At 40.3% G+C, this 22988-nt stretch overlaps 1 protein-coding gene across 4 annotated transcripts; it reads right to left on the bottom strand.

Moving 5' to 3' along the window:
• Window positions 1–6605: 6605 nt before the first annotated feature.
• On the bottom strand, window positions 6606–14103 carry MTERF1 (mitochondrial transcription termination factor 1). 4 transcript variants are annotated; one of them, XM_088833177.1, is made up of 3 exons: window positions 13866–14098; window positions 13647–13708; window positions 6606–9217 (listed from the first exon to the last, which is right to left on the bottom strand). In XM_088833177.1, exons 2-3 carry the CDS (start codon window positions 13649–13651, stop codon window positions 8029–8031), a joined length of 1194 nt encoding a protein of 397 aa, XP_088689303.1. In that variant the 5' UTR covers window positions 13652–13708; window positions 13866–14098; the 3' UTR covers window positions 6606–8028. The 4 variants fall into 4 exon arrangements, with proteins under 4 accessions (XP_088689303.1, XP_055276374.1, XP_055276375.1 ...); XM_055420401.2 differs by having other exon boundaries at window positions 6607–9217; window positions 14051–14099; XM_055420399.2 differs by lacking the exon at window positions 13647–13708 and having other exon boundaries at window positions 14051–14103.
• Window positions 14104–22988: the final 8885 nt, after the last annotated feature.

The raw sequence follows: 22988 nt of genomic DNA on the forward strand, positions 1-22988 counted from the left end.
AACCATTCAAGGAATATAGCTTTTGTATCCTTTTAAACAAACATTCCCTGGTGGCTCAGAGGTTAAAGCGTCTGCCTCCAATGCGGGAGACCCGGGTTCGATCCCTGGGTCGGGAAGATCCCCTGGAGAAGGAAACGGTAACCCACTCCAGTATTCTTGCCTGGAGAATCCCATGGACAGAGAAGCCTGGTAGGCTACAGTCCACGGGGTCGCAAAGAGTCGGACACGACTGAGCAACGGAACGGAAACAAACATTAAACTATCAGGGGGAAAAACTGTATACAAGCCTATCTGCTTATTTCTTCCAGCTTGAAGCTGACAGAATCTACAAATGAAATGATCCCCTGCTAACTTTATTGGTATTGAAAGGAGTCTTTACTTAGTCTGAATTATCAAGCCAGACTTATAGCTGATGTTAGAAAACTATAAGCCAAACGGCTGTCTACAGTTCCCCCTGCAGTTCATGAGCTTCTGTGCACAAGTACACTCGGGATGACTAGGCCTCGGTTTTAATTTTTTAACAGTAATTATTTTTAGTTATCAATTAAATATATAATCTATAGAACTTATCATTATTTTAACATACACACTCAGCTAAACTTTAATTCTGTGAATACATTATCACATTTCAGCTAAATTAACAAGCTTTAGTCAAGTGTATCATGCTTACATGAAATGCAGTCAGATATGGCTTTGGTCAGGAGAAAAAGTTATTCTGAAGAAGCTGAGCAAGTCTGTAAAGACACACTCCCATGTGCAGGGGAATAATGAGGACCCAAGTGCATACGTCTGCCACAGACACTCCAGTTGATGCTCAGAGTGTAACGACAATCAGTATTCCCGATATGCAAGAATGCAAACAGGAACGAATGCCCCAAACAAGGGTCCATCAACATGAATCAGCCATAGGCATACTTATGTCCTCTCCCTCTTGAACCTCCCTCCCTCCTCCTAACCTGTCTCACTCCTCTAGGTTGTCACAGTAATCTTTGATGTTCTATTGTAATTGTTTTGTAGTGCCATGACTCATGCCCGTATTAGGTGGTGAACTTAACTGATAAATGTTAATGTTCTGACTACTCCACTGACCAGCTGATTCCCCTTCTCTTTCCCTCTCCTCGGGTCTCCTTATTTCCTGAGACACAACAATACTGAAATTAGGCCAATTAACAATACTACAATGGCCTCTAAGTGTTCAAATGAAAGAAAGATTAACCTGTCTCTCACTTTAAATCCAAAGCTTAGAGAGGAAGACACGAGACAGACTGAATGCTAGGCCTCTTGCACCAACAGCTAAGCTGTGAATGCAAAGGAAATGTTCTTGAAAGCAATTAAATGCACTACTCCAGTGAATACACAATGGACAAGAAAGTGACACAGCCTTATTGCTGATAGGAAGAAAGTTTTAATGGTCTGGATAGAAGGTCAAACCAGCCACATTCCTTTGGGCCAAAGCCTAGTTCAGAGCAAGGCCCTAACTCTCAGTTCTAACTCACAAAGGCTGCGAGAGGTGAGGAAGCTGCAGAAGAAAAGCTGGAAGTTAGCAGAAGTTGGCTCACAAGGTTTAAGGGGAAAAAATGCTGTCTTTTTAAAAGTGCAAAGTGAAGCAGCAAGAACTGATGTAGAAGTTGCAGCAAGTTACTCAGAAGATCTAGCTGAGATAATTAATGAAGGTGACTGCACTAAACAACAGATTTTCAATATGGACGGAACAGCCTTCTATTGGAAGAAATGCATTCTAGGACTTGCATAGCTAGAGAGAAGTCAGTGCCTGGCTCCAAAGCTTCAAAGGACAGGCTGACTCTGTTTAGGGAATCATGCAGGTAATGACTTGAAGTTGAAGCTCATTTATCACTCCAAAGATCCTATGGCTCTTCAGGATTATGCTCAATCTACCTGAGAGTTGGACTGTGAAGAAAGCTGATCGCCGAAGACTTGATGCTTTTGAACTGTGGTGTTGGAGAAGACTCTTGAGAGTCCCTTGTACCGCAAGGAGATCCAACCAATCCATTCTAAGGGAGATCAATCCTGGGTGTTCACTGGAAGGACTGATGCTAAAGCTGAAACTGCAATACTTTGGCCACTGCATGCGACGAGTTGACTCACTGGAAAAGACTCTGATGCTGGGAAAGGTTGGGGGCGGGAGGAGAAGGGGACGACCGAGAGTGAGATGGCTGGATGGCATCACCGACTCTGTGGACATGAGTTTGAGTGAACTCCGGGATTTGGTGATGGACAGGGAGGCCTTGTGTGCTGTGATTCATGGGGTCGCGGAAAGTCGGACACGACTGAGTGACTGAACTGAACTGAACCCTGCCTGTGCTCTCATAAATGGAACAACAAAGCTTGACAGTGCATCTGTTTACAACATGGTTTACTGAATATTTTAAGTCCACTGTTGAGACCGACTGCTCAGGAAAAAAGATTCTTTTCAAAATATTACTGCTCACTGACATTGCATTTGGTCTCCCAAGAGCTCTGACAGAGATGCACAGGTAATTAATGTTATTTTCTTGCTTGCTTAACACAACACCCATTATGCAGTCCATGGATCAAGCCACCATACATAGCGATTCCTCTGATCCATCTGAGCAAAGTAAATCAAAAACTTTCTGGAAAAGATTCACCATTACTTTTAAGTGCAGTACAGCTGAATATATATATTCTTTTTCATATTCTTTTCTATTATGGTTTGTTACAGAATATTAAAGATTCACCATTGTATTAATGGATGATATTAAGAATCTTCATAAAATATAAAAAAAAATTTTAATTGAAAAAAAGAAACTTTTTGATTCACGGGAAGAGGTCAAAATATCAACAGTAACAGCAGTTTGGAAAAGACTGACTCCAACCCTCATGGATGACTTTGAGGTTCAAGACTTCAGTGGAGGAAGGAACTGCAGATGTGGTGGAAATAGAGAACTAGGATTTGAAGTTGAGTCTGAAGATATGACTGAATTGCTGCAATCTCTTAAAATTTTAATGGATGAGAAGTTGCTTCTTATGGATGTATAAAGAAAGTGGCTACTTGAGATGGAAACTATTCTTGTGAAGATGCTGTGAAGGCTGTTGAAATGACAACAAAGAATTTAGTCTGTTACATAAACTTAGTTGATAAAGCAGCAGACTGACTTAAATTTTGAAAGCAGTTCGACTGTGGGTAAAATACTGTCAAACAGCATTCCATGCAACAGAGAAATCATGAAATGAAAAGTCAATTCATGTACCAAACTCTATGTTTGTTGTCTTATTTTTTAAAAATTCCAGTTACCCCAACCTTCAGCAACCACCACTCTGATCCATCAGCAGCCATCAACATCCAGGTAAGATCCTCTGAGACTCCCCTGGCGGTCCAGTGGTTAAGACCTCGCCTTCCAAGGCAGCGGGTGCGGGTTTGATCCCTGCTTGGGAAGCTAAGATCCCACGTGCCTCGTGGCCAAAAATCCAGAACAGAAAACAAAAACAATACTGCACAAATTTAAGATTTTACAATAGGGAAAGTCACTCTGTTGTGTCTGACTCTTTGCAACCCCAGGCCAGAATACAGGAGTGGATAGCCATTCCCTTCTCCAGGGGATCTTCCCAACCCAGGGACTGACCCAGGTCTCCGGCATTGCAGGCAGATTCTTTACCAGCTGAGCCACCAAGGAAGCCCAGATTTCAAAAATGGTCCACATCAAAAAAACCTTAAAAAAAAAGAAGACCCTCCACCAGCAAAAAGATTGACTTGCTGTAGTCTCAGATGATGGCTAGCACTTTTTAGCAATTAAGCATTTTGAATTAAGGTTTATGTTGTTTTTTTAAGACAGCATGCTATTGCACACTTAATAGATTATAGTATAAACATAACTTTCATAGGTACTGGGAAACCAAGAAATTCCATGTGACACACCTAACTGCAATATTCACTTCACTGCAGTGATCTGGAACTGAATCCACAATCATCTAAGATATGCATATAATTCACTTTTCTTTACAAGAACTGACTCTTCCCCAGACTCAAACCTTAAAATAGGACATGTCTCAAACTACTATATAAAAATAGATAAACAAGATCCAAATGTATAGCACAGGAAACTATATTCAGTATCTTGTAATAAACTACAATGGAAAAGAATCTGAAAAGGTATATATTCTGAATCACTTCGTTGTACAACAGAAACATCATAAATCAACTATACTTCAAAAAATATATGTGCATGTATATATATATTATATATTTATACTAATTATACATATATTTATGTGTACTTATATGTTAAGTATTTTATATAAAATACTTACATTTATATAATGCCTGACAGGCATTGCCTATTTATTTCTACAAAGAATACAAAGGAAGTTGTCCCTCTCCCAACCCCCAAATAGGTACTGTATTTTACTTCTGTGCATCCCACACCCTCTTTGGCCACTGGCAACTGTTGTTGCTCTATCATCTCTCAAAATCTAGATATAATCCTCACGACCAGCTGATGCCAATAAAATTTTATTTCCTCTGCCCACCTCCCTCAAGTTTCTTATAAACTTGTTAGACTTCAATATCTCAGAAAGTATCCCTAACAAGTCAGAAAACAGGGACTTCAGTTCAGTTCAGTTCAGTCACTCAGTTGTGTCCAACTCTTTGTGACCCCATGAACCGCAGCACGCCAGGCCTCCCTGTCCATCACCAACTCCCAGAGTTTATCCAAACTCATGTCCACTGAGTCGGTGATGCCATCCAGCCATCTTATTTTCTATCATCCCATTCTTCTCCTGCCCCCAATCCCTCCCAGCTTCAGGGTCTTTTCCAATGAGTCAGTTCTTCGCATGAGTTGGCCAAAGTATTGGAGTTTCAGCTTCAGCATCAGTCCTTCCAATGAACACCCAGGACTGGTCTCCTTTAGGATAGTCTGGTTGGATCTCCTTGCAATCCAAAGGACTCTCAAGAGTCTTCTCCAACACCACAGTTCAAAAGCATCAATTCTTCAGCGCTCCGCTTTCTTCACAGTCCAACTCTCACATCCATACAGGACTGCTGGAAAAACCATAGCCTTGACTAGACAGACCTTTGTTGACAAAGCAATATCTCTGTTTTTTAATATGCTGTCTAGGTTGTTCATAACTTTCCTTCCAAGGAGTAAGCGTATTTTAATTTCATGGCTTAAGGGGGTTTACATCCCCTTCTTCCTTCAAAGCCAGTAAAAATGCACCAAGTCCTTTCATCACATCACTCTGACCACCTCTTTCCCATCCCTCTTCCACTTTTAAGGACCCCTTTGATTACTCTGATCCCACCCAGATAATCAGGGATAACCTCCCCATCCCAGGACTTAAACCATTTACTCCCAATCCTACTGTTGTATCTATATAATAGATTATTTGCCAACAAAGAATGAAATACTGATACACAGTGTAAAAATGAACCTTAGAAACACTATGTTAAGTGAAAGAAGCCAGTCACCAAAGGCCACATATTGTATGATTCCATTTATATGAAATGTTCAGAATAGGCCAATTTATAGAAGATCAGTGGTTGCTTAGGGCTGGGAAGAAAATGGCAACCCACTCCAGTATTCTTGCCTGGGAATCCCATGGACACAGGAGCCTGGCGGGCTTCAGTGCATGGGGTCACAGACAAGCTGGGCAGGACTGAGCGACTGAACAGGGCTAGGAAAGCAGGAGGGGGATAATGGGGATTGAATGCCAATGTGCACAGGATTTCTTTTTAAAGGGCACAAACACATTTTAAAGTTAGGCTGCAGTGATTTGTGCACAGCACTATGAATATTTTTAAAAGCTGCATACTTTGAATTGTATAATATGGGAATGATGTCTTTAAAATGCTACTGTAACTATTCTGGCTACCACTGAACAGTTATTGTGTGCAAGAAACCTTAGAGGCCCTATATCACCTGATTCTTAACTCTGGGAGGTCCATTTCTCATCTTAGAGATGAGAAAATAGGTTCAGTAAAATTAAAATATTTACACAAAGTTACAGAGCTAATCAGGAATAGTGCCCAGATATATTTCTCTAAAGAAATGTCTCTAAAGTCCATGCTTTCTAAATTATGCCACGTTTGCCATCAAACAGTTTATTGGAAATAGTTGAGTATCATTTACATACAAATGGCCTTGGAAAAACATGCATTTTGTTACTATCACTGGTGGGGATAAAATTTTTTGAGGTACCAATGATAAAAAATAAGGCTTAACACAGGAAATTATACCCATTATCTTGGTGTGCGTGTGTGTGTATCATATGTATCTATAATGGAGTATAATCTGAAAAAAATAACATTGAATCATTATTCTATGATCATGAAACTTAATACTGTAAATCAACTACATTTCAATAAAAGAAAAAATGCTTCAAAGGTTAAGCATCTTTTGTTACTTAATTCAAAATCCATATCTAGAAAAGAAATGCCTCTGGAAAACAACTGAAAGTAATTACAGCCATATAATTGGTTCCTTCTCTTTCAATTTATGCAGAACTAGACTGTGAATAGGAGAAAGCAATGGCAAGCCACTCCAGTACTCTTGCCTGGAAAATCCCATGGATAGAGGAGCCTGGTGGGCTGCAGTCCATGGGGTCACTAGGGGTCGGACACGACTGAAGTGACTTAGCAGCAGCAGCAGCAGACTGTGAATGTTTTCAAGATACAGATACACGTCATTTTTAATGCCTCTAGAAACTTTTGGCTCTTTATTTATATTAGTAGAAACACCAGCAAATTACAAATAAACAAAAACCATCATTTCTTTAAACTACATTCATTAAGCAAAAACATTCCTTTATTTAGACTTACATTTAGCTTTTTATCCATATATTTACAGGAATTTACAAACAGTAACTTACTGGCCATTCCAGAAAGGTAAGTGGACCAAGATCAAAGTATAAGAGGAAGAAATGCAGATATGACACTAGAGGTATACTTCTTCACCTGAATCACTAAATTATCTATTTAACTGTTATATTAGTCTGTTTGTTTCTGTAACAAATTATCACAAACTCAGTGGCTTAAAACAACACAGGTTTATTATCTTCCAGTTCTGCAGGTCTGAAGTTTGACAAGGGTCTCGCTGGGCTAAACTCAAAGTCCTGACAAGGCTGCCTCCCTTCTGAGCCACTAGGGAAGAGCGCTTCCTCGCCTTGTCCCTTGTCCAGAGGCCACCTGCACGCCTTGGTTCATGTCCCCTTCCTCCTTCAAAGCCCGTAGAAGTGGGTCAAGGCCTTCTTCCATCACACCACTCTGACCTCTCCTTTCACCTCCCTCTTCACTTTTCAAGGACCCTTATGATTATATGGTCCAACCAGAGAATCCAGGATAACCTCCCCAACCCAGGACTTCAAAGTAAGGTTCTTAAATCATCTGCAAAGTTCTTTTGTAATATAACAAAATATATCCACAGGTTCTGGGAATTAAGACACTGAAATCTTTGGGTTAACTATTATTCTATCACAGTTGCCCTTATCTTAAAAGAAATCAGGATATACCCACAGTAAATTTAGCCTAAACTGGAGGAGCCATGAGGCATACTAATGATTTAAATGTAGTATGTAGAATTTGGATGAAGAATTCCTCCTCTGTGTTGTCTTATTTCTACTGACACTGTATTTTGAAGATGAACTATAATTAGACATACAGAATAACAGGAGAAATAGGTTGCTATTCAAAACCATGATAAGAAATAGAACTATCTAAATCAATCTCTCAATTTTTAAACAGGAACAGAAGCCAAAAAGGCTTATTTTGCATTTTCTTTCTACACATTGTCCTGCCATAGCACTCGGCAACGACCATTAATAGCCAAAGCCTATATCATAAAATTGGATGTGGTACTATTAATAATTCAAACTACAGAAGAGGTAGCTGGGAAGACTATATACTTGGATATACTGACAGTGGATTTTTATGAACCTTTAAAATAAAATATAGAAGGGCACATTACATATGTATATTGGTTAAGAATACAAATTTCTCCTTTTTGAAAGGTCCAAATTCAAAATGAAATATCACTGCATTAGAAGACTGACTTTTGCTTAATTCTCCAGGACAATGTTCTGCTCAATATATAACTTTTTCAATTTAGCATTATATCTTTTTTGACTCCAAGACAGAAGGCTGATGTTTGATGTACTCAAGTCATAGCCAACATTTACCAATTCTTTGATTCGACTTTTTAAAGTACTTATGCTTGAATCCAAAATCCGAGGATGTTCAATTATTTGTGAAATGTTAATTTTTTCTTCTATGAGGCAGTCTATTTTATCATTAAACTTTTTCTCTCCCAAGAAGATCACATCTGGATAGCTTAAAACAAACTTCCGTATCTCTTCTGCAGTACAACCAAGAGAAAACAGTTTTTCTTTGATATTTCTGTAGCTTCTTTTCATACAGTCACTGGAAAGATCTAGGATTTTAGCTCCTGGACCACATATCAGACTAAGCAGCTCCTCGTTGTTCAAGTGGAACGTGGACTGTAAAAATTCAATATTAGCTTTTACCCGCTTGGTGCTCTGAATTAAGATGAAAGGGTTTTTAAAAATTATCTTCCTGACAAAATCTGTGGGACCATTGTGACCCAACGACAAACAGACTTCTTGCAAAAATTCAACCATCTGTTTATTCAAATTAAGACTATTGGAGAAGGTACGTGGGGCATTGGTCAACAATCGACAAAGGTATTCATGGGTCAATCCAACTGAGTAGAGGAACTTTATGTTATTCTCTAAGTTTAGGTTGTCACTGGACCGAAAAAAAGATTCAGGAGAACGTTCCAAAATATTTACAATTTCAAGGTCTGATGTCACAATTCTTCTCCACAGATCCCATCGATCTGAAAGACTTTCAGGCGTGCGAGTCATGGCTCGTGGGTATCTTGATATGATGCTAGCAATCACTTCTTTGCTGGCCCCTTTAGACAGAAGGAATGTCTGCAGGTCCTGCTCGTTAGTATCTGTCCTGTTAAAAACTCCAGGCTGTCGCTTCCTTGCCATGTCAACATCTACTCCCATGGTAAGTAAGTTATTCAGCAGTTCTTCATTTTCCAAAGGGTCACTGTCTGCATTATCACATTTCTTACTGAAAAGCCTAAGTGAAACTGATTTAAAGAGGATTTCTGTTGAAAATCGGATCATCCAACATCTTGAACCAAAGAGACAGTTACTTCTCACATACAAGAGGTTTCTTGGCGCCATAATGGTCAGGTAGCCCAAACCTTTTGGAATGCTGTATAAAACAACATATACAGTATTACACAAACAAACATATTAAACAGCTAACAGAGTATATCATGATCCTGTATTGTGGTCATTTCTGTAAGAAAATACTAGAGATCCAGCTCCCCTGGTTCTGTGATAACAATCTCACCACCACACTCCCACTCCCTGGCTCACCACCTCCGATTATCTGTGGGCCAGAGGCCACTTCTATTCCTAATATAAATAACAGCAGCATGCAGCAACACCACCACCCCAGAATTATTCTGGCCTTTACCTGCTGTTTGGTCCTGCCTGCGTTGGCTACCCAAAACCAATTGCCCCTTTCCATCTCTGCTTTATCTAAGTGCTTTCCAACGCTTTGACTTATTTTCACTAACTGATGCTTTCAATTCTGCCTTGTCTTCTAACTTCCCAGATTTGGGGCCTTGCATCGGCCCACAGACACCAGCCTTCTTTGCCTCTTGTTCTCAATTTTTGGTGATCAAACTCTAAATCTAGCCCTGAAAACCAGCACTTCATACTATGTTATTTCCACCCTAAACACCTTTTTCTAGGTTCAAGGCATTCTTTAAACCCATCCTTAATTCTTATCTTACATGGATCTCTGGTCAACAGCCCTGATCCTAATCTCCATGTCACTCAATTTACCCTAATGCTCCCTTGGTTGTTGGGTTAACCCAACAACTCCAAACCAATTTTCACTTCATTATAACCCAGTTGGGATATTTCATACACAGTGTCCACTATATGTGCAATTATACAGAGAAATGAAATGTACACATTTAAAAACTTACTTTTGCCATTCTCCTTCTTACCGTCATTTTACAAAAAACTAACTAAGGGCTCTCTGCATCTGCTTCACAATACACATAACTTTGATCAAAAAATTAAAACTTTGACAACTCATTTTTCTGACCATTTAGAAATGGGACATAAAATGTATAAACTTATACATGACAATAATCATAGGTCCCTACTAAAATGAATATCTCTGTTTATAGGAAATATTTTAACAGAAAAGCAACAGAAAAGCTTTTGTCTTGCTATCCAAATTGTCAGATGATTTATGCTCCTAAATTACTTATGGTCTGAGTCATACAATACATAACACTTTTTTGTAAAGTGTTGTAGAGAATACTTTACCAGTACTTTCTCCTTTTCAGACTATATAGCTGTGACAAACTGCTCTTAATTTCTAACTACTTACAATGGGCTCTTATTACTTAAAAGAGGGTTTTTTCTCTTCCTCTCTCCTAATTAAGCATCAAACAAAGAATAGAGATAGATGGCTCCAACTCACCGCTACTATCTCTGGGCTTGAGATGCTGCTTTCAAGATCCATATAAGAAAAGCTCCTCTGTGCCTGTCCTTTTAAATACTCCAATTTAACAAGAACTTGGATTATGCCTACTGGCTGGGAACATTCTTACAACTCAGATAATCCATTAATCCTCAAAGAATTAGGAAAATATTCCAAAAGTATAGATTCAGGTAACATTCGAACAAAATGCAGGTCACTCACAAAGTAAACAGGAAACAGTAAAAACATGTTTTATATTGCCCCTATACCCTAAGTTCCGGAGAAGGCAATGGCAAGCCACTCCAGTACTCTTGCCTAGAAAATCCCATGGATGGAGGAGCCTGGTAGGCTGCAGTCTGTGGGGTCGCTAAGGGTCAGACACGACTGAGCGACTTCACTTTCACTTTTCACTTTCACACACTGGAGAAGGAAATGGCAACCCACTCCAGTGTTCTTGCCTGGAGAATCCCAGGGATGGGGGAGCCTGGTGGGCTTCCATCTATGGGGTCACACAGAGTCGGACACGACTGAAGTGACTTAGCAGCAGCAGCAGCATACCCTAAGTTCATCATTCTTCATGTCTTCATAATAACATATACTCTGTAACTAGATAATCTTCCAAAAATACATGAAAACAGAAACTTAAAAGTAAGACCCTCCTAATTAAAGAATGAGGCTTTACTTGGCCCAGCTCAAAAACCTGCTCTCTTCCAGATGCTCAGGGTGACCTCTACTGGATAAAGGGACAGAACACTGACAGCTCTAGATAAAACAAGGGCTTTCCAAAGAGTGGGTGTGAGACAATCCAATGGGATGCAGGAAGAAAACAGTAAAGCTCCAATTTATATTTGTCTTGACCTTTTAAAATTTCTACTTTTTACATGTTTCATAATTATACAATATATTAATAATAGTACCATAAGACATGTATATAACTAGTCAGTAAATATACATATATTGGAGGTATACTTATAGACCTTTTTACAATTAAGATTGTATATGATCAAAAATGTCTAAGACTACTGCTTTAGACCGCACTCTACTCTTGAGAAACAGAGCTGAATGAGTCACAGTAAGTTCAGAAGAAATTCTGATGACAAATTGAAAGTAAAAGTATATGCCAAGTACCTTAACAAAAGAGAAAGAAATTAAGACTTCTGGATCTGTTATAGGTGGACTTGTCTTTGTGTATAATTCATTCTCCATGGACATACCTTTCACGCAAATTAACAAGTCCAAAACCAATCTGAGCATCTTTCCCAGCCCCCAAACAAACGAGTCCTCCTCTAATTAATGAAATCACCATTACTCTAGTAATTACTTGCAATAAAAAATGTGAAAGTAAGCTTTGCTTTTTTTTCTCGTCCTCAAACCCACAGTCATTCATTCATGTAGACCCTGCTTCTTCAGTATCTCTGAAATCCATCCTCTCCACTCTTCATTAATTCTCTCACTTAGACTATCAGTCACTTAACTCGTTTCTCTAACATCAGTCAAAAGTGCCCCCCACAGAACACTTATGAAACAAAGATGTGGTCATGTCCCTCACTCCCTGATTAGACACCTCTGTAGCTCTCCCCTGGAAGGTAAAATCTTCAGACTGACCTTTCTAGCTATCTCTTCTATTCTGCAATCTCACAATGAAACACCATTACCTATTAAGTCTCTGGTCCTAGACATCCTTGACCATTCTTGTCTTCCTGCCTTTTTAAACCCACTCTGTCTTTCAGAAAGGCCCATCCTCCTAAATCTATCCATAGTACAAGATTCCATTCAAACAGTGTTTTCCCACAACTCTTCAACTTAACAAATACCTCAAGGTGAAGTGAATCATTTGTTTTACAGTAATTCATTACTAAGGAGCCTAAAATTAAGTATTCTATTTAAACAGGGAAAAACTGAACTGGCCACAAAAATTTGGCTTTGATTACAATATTATAAATGAAAAAATTGGACCCCCCACCCCACCAAATATCAATAGTATCAGCAGGATCAGCTAAAACTAAAAACAATGGCAACTAACATCAACACTTGGTAAACACAGCAAGAAATAAGAATTCTAAATATCACTGTTGGAAGGGCATTTGGTACCATCTATTGTATCTTTCAACCCAGAATTTCTACTTCTTGAAGATTATCCAAAGGAAATGAAAGACAAGAGTGCACATTTGTTACTTCACAGGGGAAAAAAAAAAAAAAGATGAGCATTGTAATAGTTTGTGGGAGTAAAAAAAGAAGGAACCCAAATGGCCACCAAGAGTAGAATGATTAATAAACAGTGGTACATCAATACAGTGAGGCTTCCCTGGTGGCTCAGACAGTAAAAAAAAAAAAATGCCTGCAATGCAGGAGACCTGGGTTCAATCACTGAGTGGGGAACATCCCCTGGAGAAGGGAATGGCTACAAACTCCAGTATTCTTGCCTGGAGAATTCCATGGACAGAGGAGTCTGGTGGGCTACAGTACATGAAGTCGCAAAGAGTCCCACAAGACTGAGTGACTAACACACATCAATATAACATTACACAGCCTACTCTTTAAAGAAGGCAGATCTAACACAATAAAAATATGTCCTAGGCATTCTGAGGGGCAAATTGATTAAGAGTATGGCTAGTATAATATCACTTACATGAAAAGGGGAGAGGGACATACATACACAGAGAGGGGATAAAAATAGGGTAAGTTATTTTTCATGTTTCAACACAAAAAAAGTTAAACCTGATAAATATCAATGTTATTTTACTCTTTTAGCACCCAATCTCCCTTTAAAATAGTCCTATTACACCTAGTATGGTGAATAAATATCTAAGCAGCCTAATGAAAGTAGTATCAACTGACTCAATCTATAAATTTCAAAACCAATATTTCCATCTGACTCTCAAATTGACGTTTTTAATTACCAAAGCCATTATTACAAGCGTTAAAAACCAAACTTAACATATACATGGAAAACCTCTGTACTTGTGAGGTCCAAGGGATAAAAGTGGGTTTATGTGCCCCGCTGCTCCACAATTCCCGGGACAAGGGGGCTTTTGATGGAAATGAGTAATTTCTGGTTTACAGGGTACTGCATTCCAGTTAGTCTTTTGACAAAACGAGCTAAGTTTGAAGATCTTTACAGAAATGCATTCCTCACCTCATCTGTCTTAAGGAAAGAGGATTTTGCGTTCCTCCAGAAAAGCGGGAAAATAGTTGTCTCTAGAAACGGAAAAAATAAAGGAAGGGGGACAAAATGTTGTCAGGACTCCGTAATACAGGGGAAAAAAAGATCAATCTCATTTAACAGTTCATAATGTTTCGTAAAATGCATAATCTTCAGCATACTGAGCATCTCTCAGAGATATTGAGAACCTACGCGAGTCTGGAACTCAAAAACTCTACGGATATTTCTACCGGTTCCATTTCGCGGGTTTTTCCGTCCCTCGTCCTCCGACAAGGAAGGTGAGGCAGGGGTTGCGCGGGAATGGGACTCAGTTACACATCACAGCCACCCAGACCCGCTTCTAAAAATAAAAAGCACAGCAGCAGCGAGTCACCAACCTCAACCTGGAATACAAGAGGGCACGGGAAAACGCCTTCCCGATCACCTCTGCAGTCTCGCGAGAAACAGAGGGACGGAAGTGGGGAGAAATAACTTCCGGTGATCGGCCGCGCACAGCGATGACGTCACTCGCCTGGAACCGCCTCTGCCCCGCGGCTGCGCGAAGCCTTTCCTAGCCTGACGCTGGGTCCCGGCAGGGGGCAGCAGGAGACCGTGGTGAGCACCTTCTGGGAGTATTTCGCGGAGCGGAAAGGGACTCGGAGCTTTCCAGTATCCGGCCAGAGGCTCTGACTTGCTGCTAGAAAGCGACATGCAATGGGAAAATCACCATTACATACATGAATTTTGCAGTGTGGATAGGTTGATTACGCTTATTTATGCGATTGGTGCTGGAGAAGACTCTTGAGAGTCCCTCGGACTGCAAGGAGATCCAACCAGTCCATTCTAAAGGAGATCAATCCTGGGTGTTCATTGGAAGGACTGATGCTAAAGCTGAAACTGCAATACTTTGGCCACCTCATGCGACGAGTTGACTCACTGGAAAAGACTCTGATGCTGGGAGGGATTGGGGGCGGGAGGAGAAGGGGACGACAGAGGATGACATGGCTGGATGGCATCACCAACTCGATGGACATGAATTTGTTGAACTCCGGGAGTTGGTGATGGACAGGGAGGCCTGGCGTGCCGTGATTCATGGGGTCGCAAAGACTGAACGACTAAACTGAAGTGAACTGAACATGATGTAGTTGAACACTTCACCGTTTCAGTTCAGTTCTGTTCAGTCGCTCAATCGTGTCCGATACTGCAACCCCATGGACTGCAGCACGCCAGGCCTCCCTGTCCATCACCAACTCCCAGAGTTTACTCAAACCCATGTCCATTGAGTCGGTGATGCCTTCCAACCATCTCATCCTCTGTCGTCCCCTTCTCCTCCTGCCTTCAATATTTCCAGGCATCAGGGTCGTTTCAAATGAATCAGCCAAAGTATTGGGTGGCCAAAGTATTGGAATTCCAGCTTCAACATCATTCCTTCCAATGAATATTCAGGGCTGATTTCCTTTAGGATGGACTGGTTGGATCTCCTTGCAATCCAAAAGACTCTCAAGAGTCTTCTCCAGCACCACAGTTCAAAAGCGTCAATTCTTCTGTGCTCAGCTTTCTTTATTGTCCAACTCTCACATCCATACATGACCACTGGAAAAACCATAACTTTGACTAGACGGACCTTCGTTGATAATGTCTCTGTTTTTTAATATGCTGTCTAGGTTGGTCATAATTTTTCTTCAGCGTTTAGTGCAGAGAAACACATGTGAACAGCCGCCCCGACCCACCCCATTTTCGTTGATGAGCTACGTGGTAAATCCTAAAGAGTGGTCCCTAGTACTAATTCAGTCAGCCTTCAGTCCCAGAAGCAATTCTAGAGTGCTTCAAGTGCTTGCAATGCAAATTACTTGTGGTTCTTTTGAAACTGTAATGAATTTAGGCTATTTAAGTTAAAGTGTGGGGATTTCCTTGGAAGTCCAGTGGTTAAGACTCTGCTTTCCCAATTCACGGGTCACAGATTTGATCCCTAATCTGGAAGCAAATATCCCTCAAGGCGGGGCAAAAAATAAATAATAAAAAAATTTTAATGAGTAAAAGTTTCAGTAGGAAGTTAATTTCTGCAACCAGTGCATTTTTGTCCCCTGGGGACGTGTCACCTTAAACCTTTGTGATCCTGTCAGTCTCACTGTTAACCCCGGAAAGAGGGATTATACAGAGGTTAATGAGATAATCATCTGATGGCCACTTTCTTCTAAAGGAAGAAGATAAGTCCTTGGAAAAACGGAGAGTTGGGCAGATGGTTGATCCTGAATTCTACTGCAAGGAAGAATTTCCTGGGTTACCCTCTTCTATGTAGGAGCATAGTGGTAGAATTTTCTTCATCCCATTTCTGCACCAATAAACCGATTAATGTTTTATCTTCACTCTGTCCCTTAGATGACTTCTAGCTGGTTTGTTGTCATCACTTTGTCTTGAATTAACATTCTGTTTTATTGGGTTTTAAGCATAAAGATTTACTTTTGGAACTTTGTTAATAATCAATCTATCTGCTAAGTAAAACTACTGCAGTAACTCCAGGTTAAAAAAAAATTTTTTGTCCTGAAAAATTAGAAATGGTCTCTTTTTGTGAGTTTCTAAAATCTGTTACTACATGGACAGAACTCCTGTATCCCAGTTAATATTAATTATTTTATATATATTATATAAAAACTTATGTATGCGTATGTACTAAGTTCCTTCAGTCGTATCTGATTCTTTGCAACTCCATGGACTGTAGCCCTCCAGGCTTCTCAGTCCACGGGGTTCTCCAGGCAAGCATACTGGAGTGGGTTGCCATTCCCTCTTCCAGGGGATCTTCCCAACCCAGAGATCAAACCTGTGTCTGCTGTGACACCTGCATTGCTGGCAGATTCTTTACCAGTGAGCCACCAGGGAAGCCCATAAATTTAGGTACATAAGTATATAAATATTATATCTTCAACCTATCTTACAATGAGAATGCAAAACAATAAAATCTTCTTTAGGAATCATTAAACTTCAGACTTTAAGAAGTTTTTGAGATTATGGAGCCTTGATCCTCTTCTTTTACAGATGGAACACTGAAACCTTCAGAGTAGAAGCCAGCAAGAAAATGCATGTCTTATACCTGCTTGACCAGTAAGTCTTCTGTGGTCTATACGTCATGCTTTGTTGTTCAGTTCAGTTCAGTCACTCAGTCGTGTCTGACTCTTTGAGACCCCATGAACTGCAGCGCACCAGGCCTCCCTGTCCATCACCAACTCCCGGAGTTTACCCAAACTCATGTCCATTGAGTTGGTGATGGCATCCAACCATCTCATCCTCTGTCGTCCCCTTCTCCTCCTGCCCTCAATCTTTCACAGCATCAGTGTCTTTTCAGATGAGTCAGCTCTTCGCATGAGGTGGCCAAAGTATTGGAGTTTCAACTTCCACATCAGTCCTTCCAGTGAGCACTCAGGACTGATCCCCTCCTGGATGGACTGGTTGGGTCTCCTTGCAGTCCGAGGGACTCTCAAGAGTCTTCTCCAACACCACAGTTTAAAAGCATCAATTCTTCTGAGCTTAGCTTTCTTAATAGTTCAACTCTCACATCCATACATGACTACTGGAAAAATCATAGCCTTGACTAGATGGACCTTTGTTGACAAACTAATGTCTCTTGTAGGGACTTAGATTATCAAAGATTGTTTCAGACTTAAGCAACATCATGGTTTGTTTTCAGTGATGTCTTATAGGCAATTAGTTCTTCTGAAAATAAGTTCCATATTTCCTATCTAAAATTTTCTGATTACAAATGTATCTTAAATGCATATTATAAAATGCTGAATAAGTAAAGTATAATAATGGTTGGATAAGAATGGTGTATTATTGATTCATTTTTTTCCTTCTCATATTTTTGCAAAGAGGTTTACTCATTAAGGATTAAAAAAAATTGTTCAAATCCCCAAAACGTTATCATTACCTCCTGTAGGAGAAATGACTTGGTTGTCATTGGCATTGCGTTAGAATGGAATCTTTATATACCTTGCCTGTGTTTTATTCATTATTCACTATACCCCCGACCCTGTTTTCAGGATGAGGGGATATGGTGAAAATCAAGACAAAGCCCTGCCCTCCTGGACTTTATTTCCAAGGTAGGTCTCATTCTCAGCCTGAATGTCTGCTCATCTACATGCTTCCCCAAGACCACAAGTGACCCAAGGCTCTACTAAAATGATGTAATTAAGAAAAGAAACTGTGTTGGAATCACTGGGAACTGTGTGTGGGAGAAGCCCAGTGTCAGGGAGTAAGCAATGATGAAGGAACAGAGAGGAAAGGGGATGAGGTGAAGTAGTATCATGGCAGAAGAGAATTTTTCCTAGAAACTGTTCTAAAGTTTTCATCTTTCTGAATTTTTTATACAGGCTAAAGTAACTCAATTTTTAAGTCAAATTTATATTGTCATTATTGTCATTTATCTTTTTTTACACTTCTCTTCCTTTTCTGCAACCATGGCAGTATAAGATCATATATGTGTTTCTTTTTTAAAATAGGGATATAGCCAAAGAATGTTCAACCTACCACACAATTGGACTCATCTCACATGCTAGCACAATAATGCTCAAAATTCTCCAAGCGAGGCTTCAACAGTGTGTGAACCATGAACTTCCAGATGTTCAAGCTGGATTTAGAAAAGGCAGAGGAACCAGAAATCAAACTGCCAACATTGTTGGATCATTGAAAAAGCAAGAGAGTTCCAGAAAAATATCTACTTCTGCTTTATTGATTATGCCAAAGACTTCCACTGTGTAGATCACAACAAACGGTGGAAAATTCTTCAAGAGATGGGAATACCAGACCACCTTACCTGCCTCCTGAGAAACCTGTATGCAGGTCAAGAAGCAACAGTTAAACCTGGACATGGAATAACAGACTGGTTCAAAACAGGGAAAGGATTACGTCAAGGCTGTATATTGTCACCCTGCTTATTGAACTTATATGCAAAGTGCATCATATGAAACGCCGGGCTGGATGAAGCACCAGCTGGAATCAAGATTGCCGGGAGAAATATCAATAACCTCAGATATGCAGATGACACCACCCTGATGGCAGAAAGCGAAGAGAAACTAAAGAGCCTCTTGATGAAAATGAAAGAAGAGAGTGAAAAAGTTGGCTTAAAACTCAACATTCAGAAAACTAAGATCATGGCATCTGGTCCCATTACTTCATGGCAAATAGATAGGGAAACTGTGGAAACAGTGTCAACTTTATGTTCTTGGCCTCCAAAATCACTGCAGATGGTGACTGCAGTGATTTTAAATTAAGACTCTTACTCCTTGGAAGAAAAGTTATGACCAGCTTATTAAAAAAGAGACGTTACTCTGCCAACAAAGGTCAGTCTAGTCAAAGCTATGGCTTTTCCAGTAGTCATGTATGGATGTGAGATTTGAACTATAAAGAAATCTAAGTGCTGAAAAATTGATGATTTTGAACTGTGGTGTTGGAGAAGACTCTTGAGAGTCCCTTGGTCTGCAAAGAGATCAAACCAGTCAATCCTGAAGGAAATCAGTCCTGAATATTCATTGGAAGGACTGATGCTAAAGCTGAAACTCCAATACTTAGGCCACCTGATGTGAAGAACTGACTCATTGGGAAAGACCCTGATACTGGGAAAGATTGAAGGCAGGAGGAGAAGGGGACGGCAGAGGATGAGATGGTAGATGGCATCACCGACTTGATGGACATGAGTTTGAGCAAGCTCTGGGAGTTGGTGATGGACAGGGAAGCCTAGCATGCTGCAGTCCATGGGGGTTACAAAGCTCGAACACAACTGAATGACTGAACTGAACTGACAGTTGCTTTACAATGTTGTGTTAATTTCTGTGGTACAACGAAGTGAATCATCTATATGTATACATATATCCCCTCCCTCTTGGACCTGCCTTCTACCCTGCACTGCTCCTATCCTATCGTCTATGACATCACAGAGCACAGAGCTGAACTCCCTGTGGTACACAGCTGGTTCCCATTAGCAATCTATTTTACATATGGTAGTGTATATTTGTCAATCCCAATCTCCAAATCATTGCATCCACCCACCCTCCCCCCCATATATGTGTTTCTAAGTGACCTTACTTGGAGTGGGGATCAAAGTTGCAGGATTGAATGGATCTCTCCTTCCCTGGCATCCTTTTTATTTGAAATCATGTTGCAAGGAAAGGACAGACTCAACTCTGGAGCCCTCCTTCCGCAAGTTGTACTTAGACACTCAGGACATATGCTGAAAGTCAAGTACAAATGTAGTATCTGTACTGTATTCAGAAGCACCTCTGCCCTTTTATAAAGTTGTTTGTTTGCTCTTGCTTGGGGGTTTTTGTTGGTTTTTTTTTGTTGCTACTACGCCCAAAGTACCTGCCTGACCAGCTCTGCCCAGGAAGTGTCCTTAGTTTTTCACACAGATGGCTTCTAGCAAAACCACAAGCCTTTGGTTGACCACTCATGTTTGAATCTCAGAAGATCCAGCTGAGGTCAGAGAGGAAGTGGTCATCCAGTCCCCCTCCCCCTACCCAATGAAACTACACCCACAGACTCCTGGACTCAGGGGACAAGTGGATCACCCACACCACATCAACTTCCCAGAAAGATTGCCAACTGCCTACAAGTCTCACTTGAGGGCCTTCAGAAGAACATCAGATCTCTACCCAGAACTCTCTTCCTCCATTCTCTTGCCTGGCATTGCCTGAAAACCAAAGAAAAATCTACAAAGCTTAAGGCTGAGTAAACCAGTAAAGTTACCCACATAGTCACACAAAATTACCCACATAATGTTCTTTGTTTGCAAACAAACAAACAAAAGAGCTAGCTTAATTTCCTTCCTTTCCAAAACAGTTGTTTTTAATAACGTTAGATTTATACAGAGTTTCCTGCTGGCAACTTTATTTCTCTGAAATGTGCCTAACCAGAATCTAGAAAGACTTCATGAGTAAGCTCTCCTACTTCCAGGCTAATTACCACAAGGGTCTGTGGCAAGGAACTGGATACTTAGCCTGGCAAATTTGCTGATTTCAGACCTGATATTGAAATGAGAATATGAGTTCTTGTTCACAGAGCTGGAGAATGAACTTTACGGTCAAGCAGACACTTGTGGTAGTAAACATACAGGATTTATTTTAGAGAAGTGTACTTCTGTACAGAGCTCTCAAGATAGACACTGAGATGGGGCAAAGTGGCCCAAAGGCAGGAATTACAGCAGTTTATATCTTTGCCAGTATTGATCTGTTTGTTTTTGGTTGACTTGGGTCCCTGACATATATGTAATTTCTAACCAATCGTTTTAAAAGCAACTATGTCTAGTTTGAATTATTTTTATAATTTTTTCTAATTTGCTTTTTTTTTTTTTTTGATCCCCAAGTCCTTGACTTTTTCTTAGACATTGAGTTGCCATCCCATGACCCTTTCTAATGACCCCAGGCCATTGTTCAAGGACCAGATGTATGGGGTAAGAGTTAAAGGTCTACCTGGTGTTTTTCTTCTTGATGAGTTGGACAGCAGTTAACAATTGTCCTGTCTTGGGTCTGGATGTTTTATTACCTACTAGATTAGGGAGGTATTTATCTGAATGCCTGGAAACTGAAACAAGTATAACTTTAGGTTAATGGAGCAAGATATCTGTATGGGAGAAAAATTTGAAATTTTAAAAAAGAACCAAGGTCCGAGCCCTACACTAGCTGCCTAACAATTTCTACCTCGATATGATCCTGGGTTCTCAAGATAGATAGATTGCCACCATCTCCAGAAGAGAGTTGGCTAAGAGAAACACGATAATACTTGAGATCCCACTCGGTCTGGTGAGTTTAACAACCTTTTGGGTTGTTTGATCCTACAGTACTCTGCCTTAAATTACCATGAGGCAGTTCTTCATCACTGGTAGAAAATGTTATATTACTGCAGAGCAGGGGAGCAAATATTCACAAGATGGAATAAAACCCGAATTTTCCAAAATTATCTTCCTTCCTATTTACAGTCTATCTTGAAATTCCACCTTTAGAGATTTACTCCTTGGTATTTATAGCATGACAATTTTAAATCAGAAATGTATTTGAAAGGGAAAACAAATTAAGCCAACAGCCAGCAACCAGCAACCAGTTCCTCTGGTTCTGCCAACTGCACATGCTCTCTGATAAACCCAGAACCACCTTGAGTTCTGCTAAAGTAAACCATGTCACCTGAAAACATGAATGAGCAAAATGGACTTCGCCGCAGATTTTGTCCAAGGGGTTACTTACCACACCACACAGAAAAACAACTTTCAGATCTGTTGTTGGACAGCCTGGCTCACATTTTCTTCCTACTCAATCATCTTCAGGATTTCAAACTCCTCTCCCCACTGTTTCACCCAAAGTCAGGCCCATCTTCAGATCCAAACCCACATGAAGCTCAGTGAAATAAAATCCCACCTAGGTAACAGATCCTAGTCTCCCTCTTTGGAGAGGGATTCAAAATAGCAGATCATATTAAATCACGCCTTTAATAATTAACAGTTATTGGATAGTTATTATGTGTAAGGTCTTGTTAACCCTGCAAAGTATATTTTGTTATTCCTGCTTTACAATTAAGAAAAGGGAGACATGAAGCAGTTAAATAAGTAGCACCATATCACACACCCAGGAAGTAGGAACCAGAAATCAGATCCAGGCTATTTGACACCAAGCCTGAGCTCTTAATAATTAAATTCTATTAACCTCTATGGCTTACTCGCTCAGTTGTGTCCAACTCTTTGCTACCCCATGAACTGTAACCTGCCAGGCTCCTCTGTCTATGAGATTTCCTAGGCAAGAATACTGGAGTGGGTAGCCATTTCCTTCTCCAGGGGATCTACCTGACCCAGGGATTGAACCCAGGTCTCCTGCATTGCAGGCAGATCCTTTACCAACTGAGCCACCAGTGAACTCCCGGAGTTCACTCAAATTCATGTCCATCGAGTCGGTTAACCTCTATAGCACCTAATAAATGCCTTCTCTAGTAAGTACATGAAAATGTTGATTGAATAAAATTACTTATATTTCTAAGATGATCAGAAATATTCTAGCTCCTTATAGTTATTTTTTTTTTCAGCTGCAAAAGTTTATTTTTCTTTGTGGAATACCAAAATAATCCACTATAAAAAAGACTGCTGCTGCTGCTGCTAAGTCACTTCAGTTGTGTCTGACTCTGTGTGACCCCATAGACGGAAGCCCACCAGGCTCCCCCTTCCCTGGGATTCTCCAGGCAAGAACACTGGAGTGGGTTGCCATTTCCTTCTCCAATGTGTGAAAGTGAAAAGTGAAAGTGAAGTCGCTCAGTCGTGTCCGACCCTTAGTGACCCCATGGACTGCAGCCTACCAGGCTACATTATAT

The sequence above is a fragment of the Moschus berezovskii genome, chromosome 3, assembly GCF_049115385.1.
Source record: "Moschus berezovskii isolate FMDL1 chromosome 3, NW_MosBer_1.0, whole genome shotgun sequence".
NCBI classification, from domain to species: Eukaryota; Metazoa; Chordata; class Mammalia; order Artiodactyla; family Moschidae; genus Moschus; species Moschus berezovskii.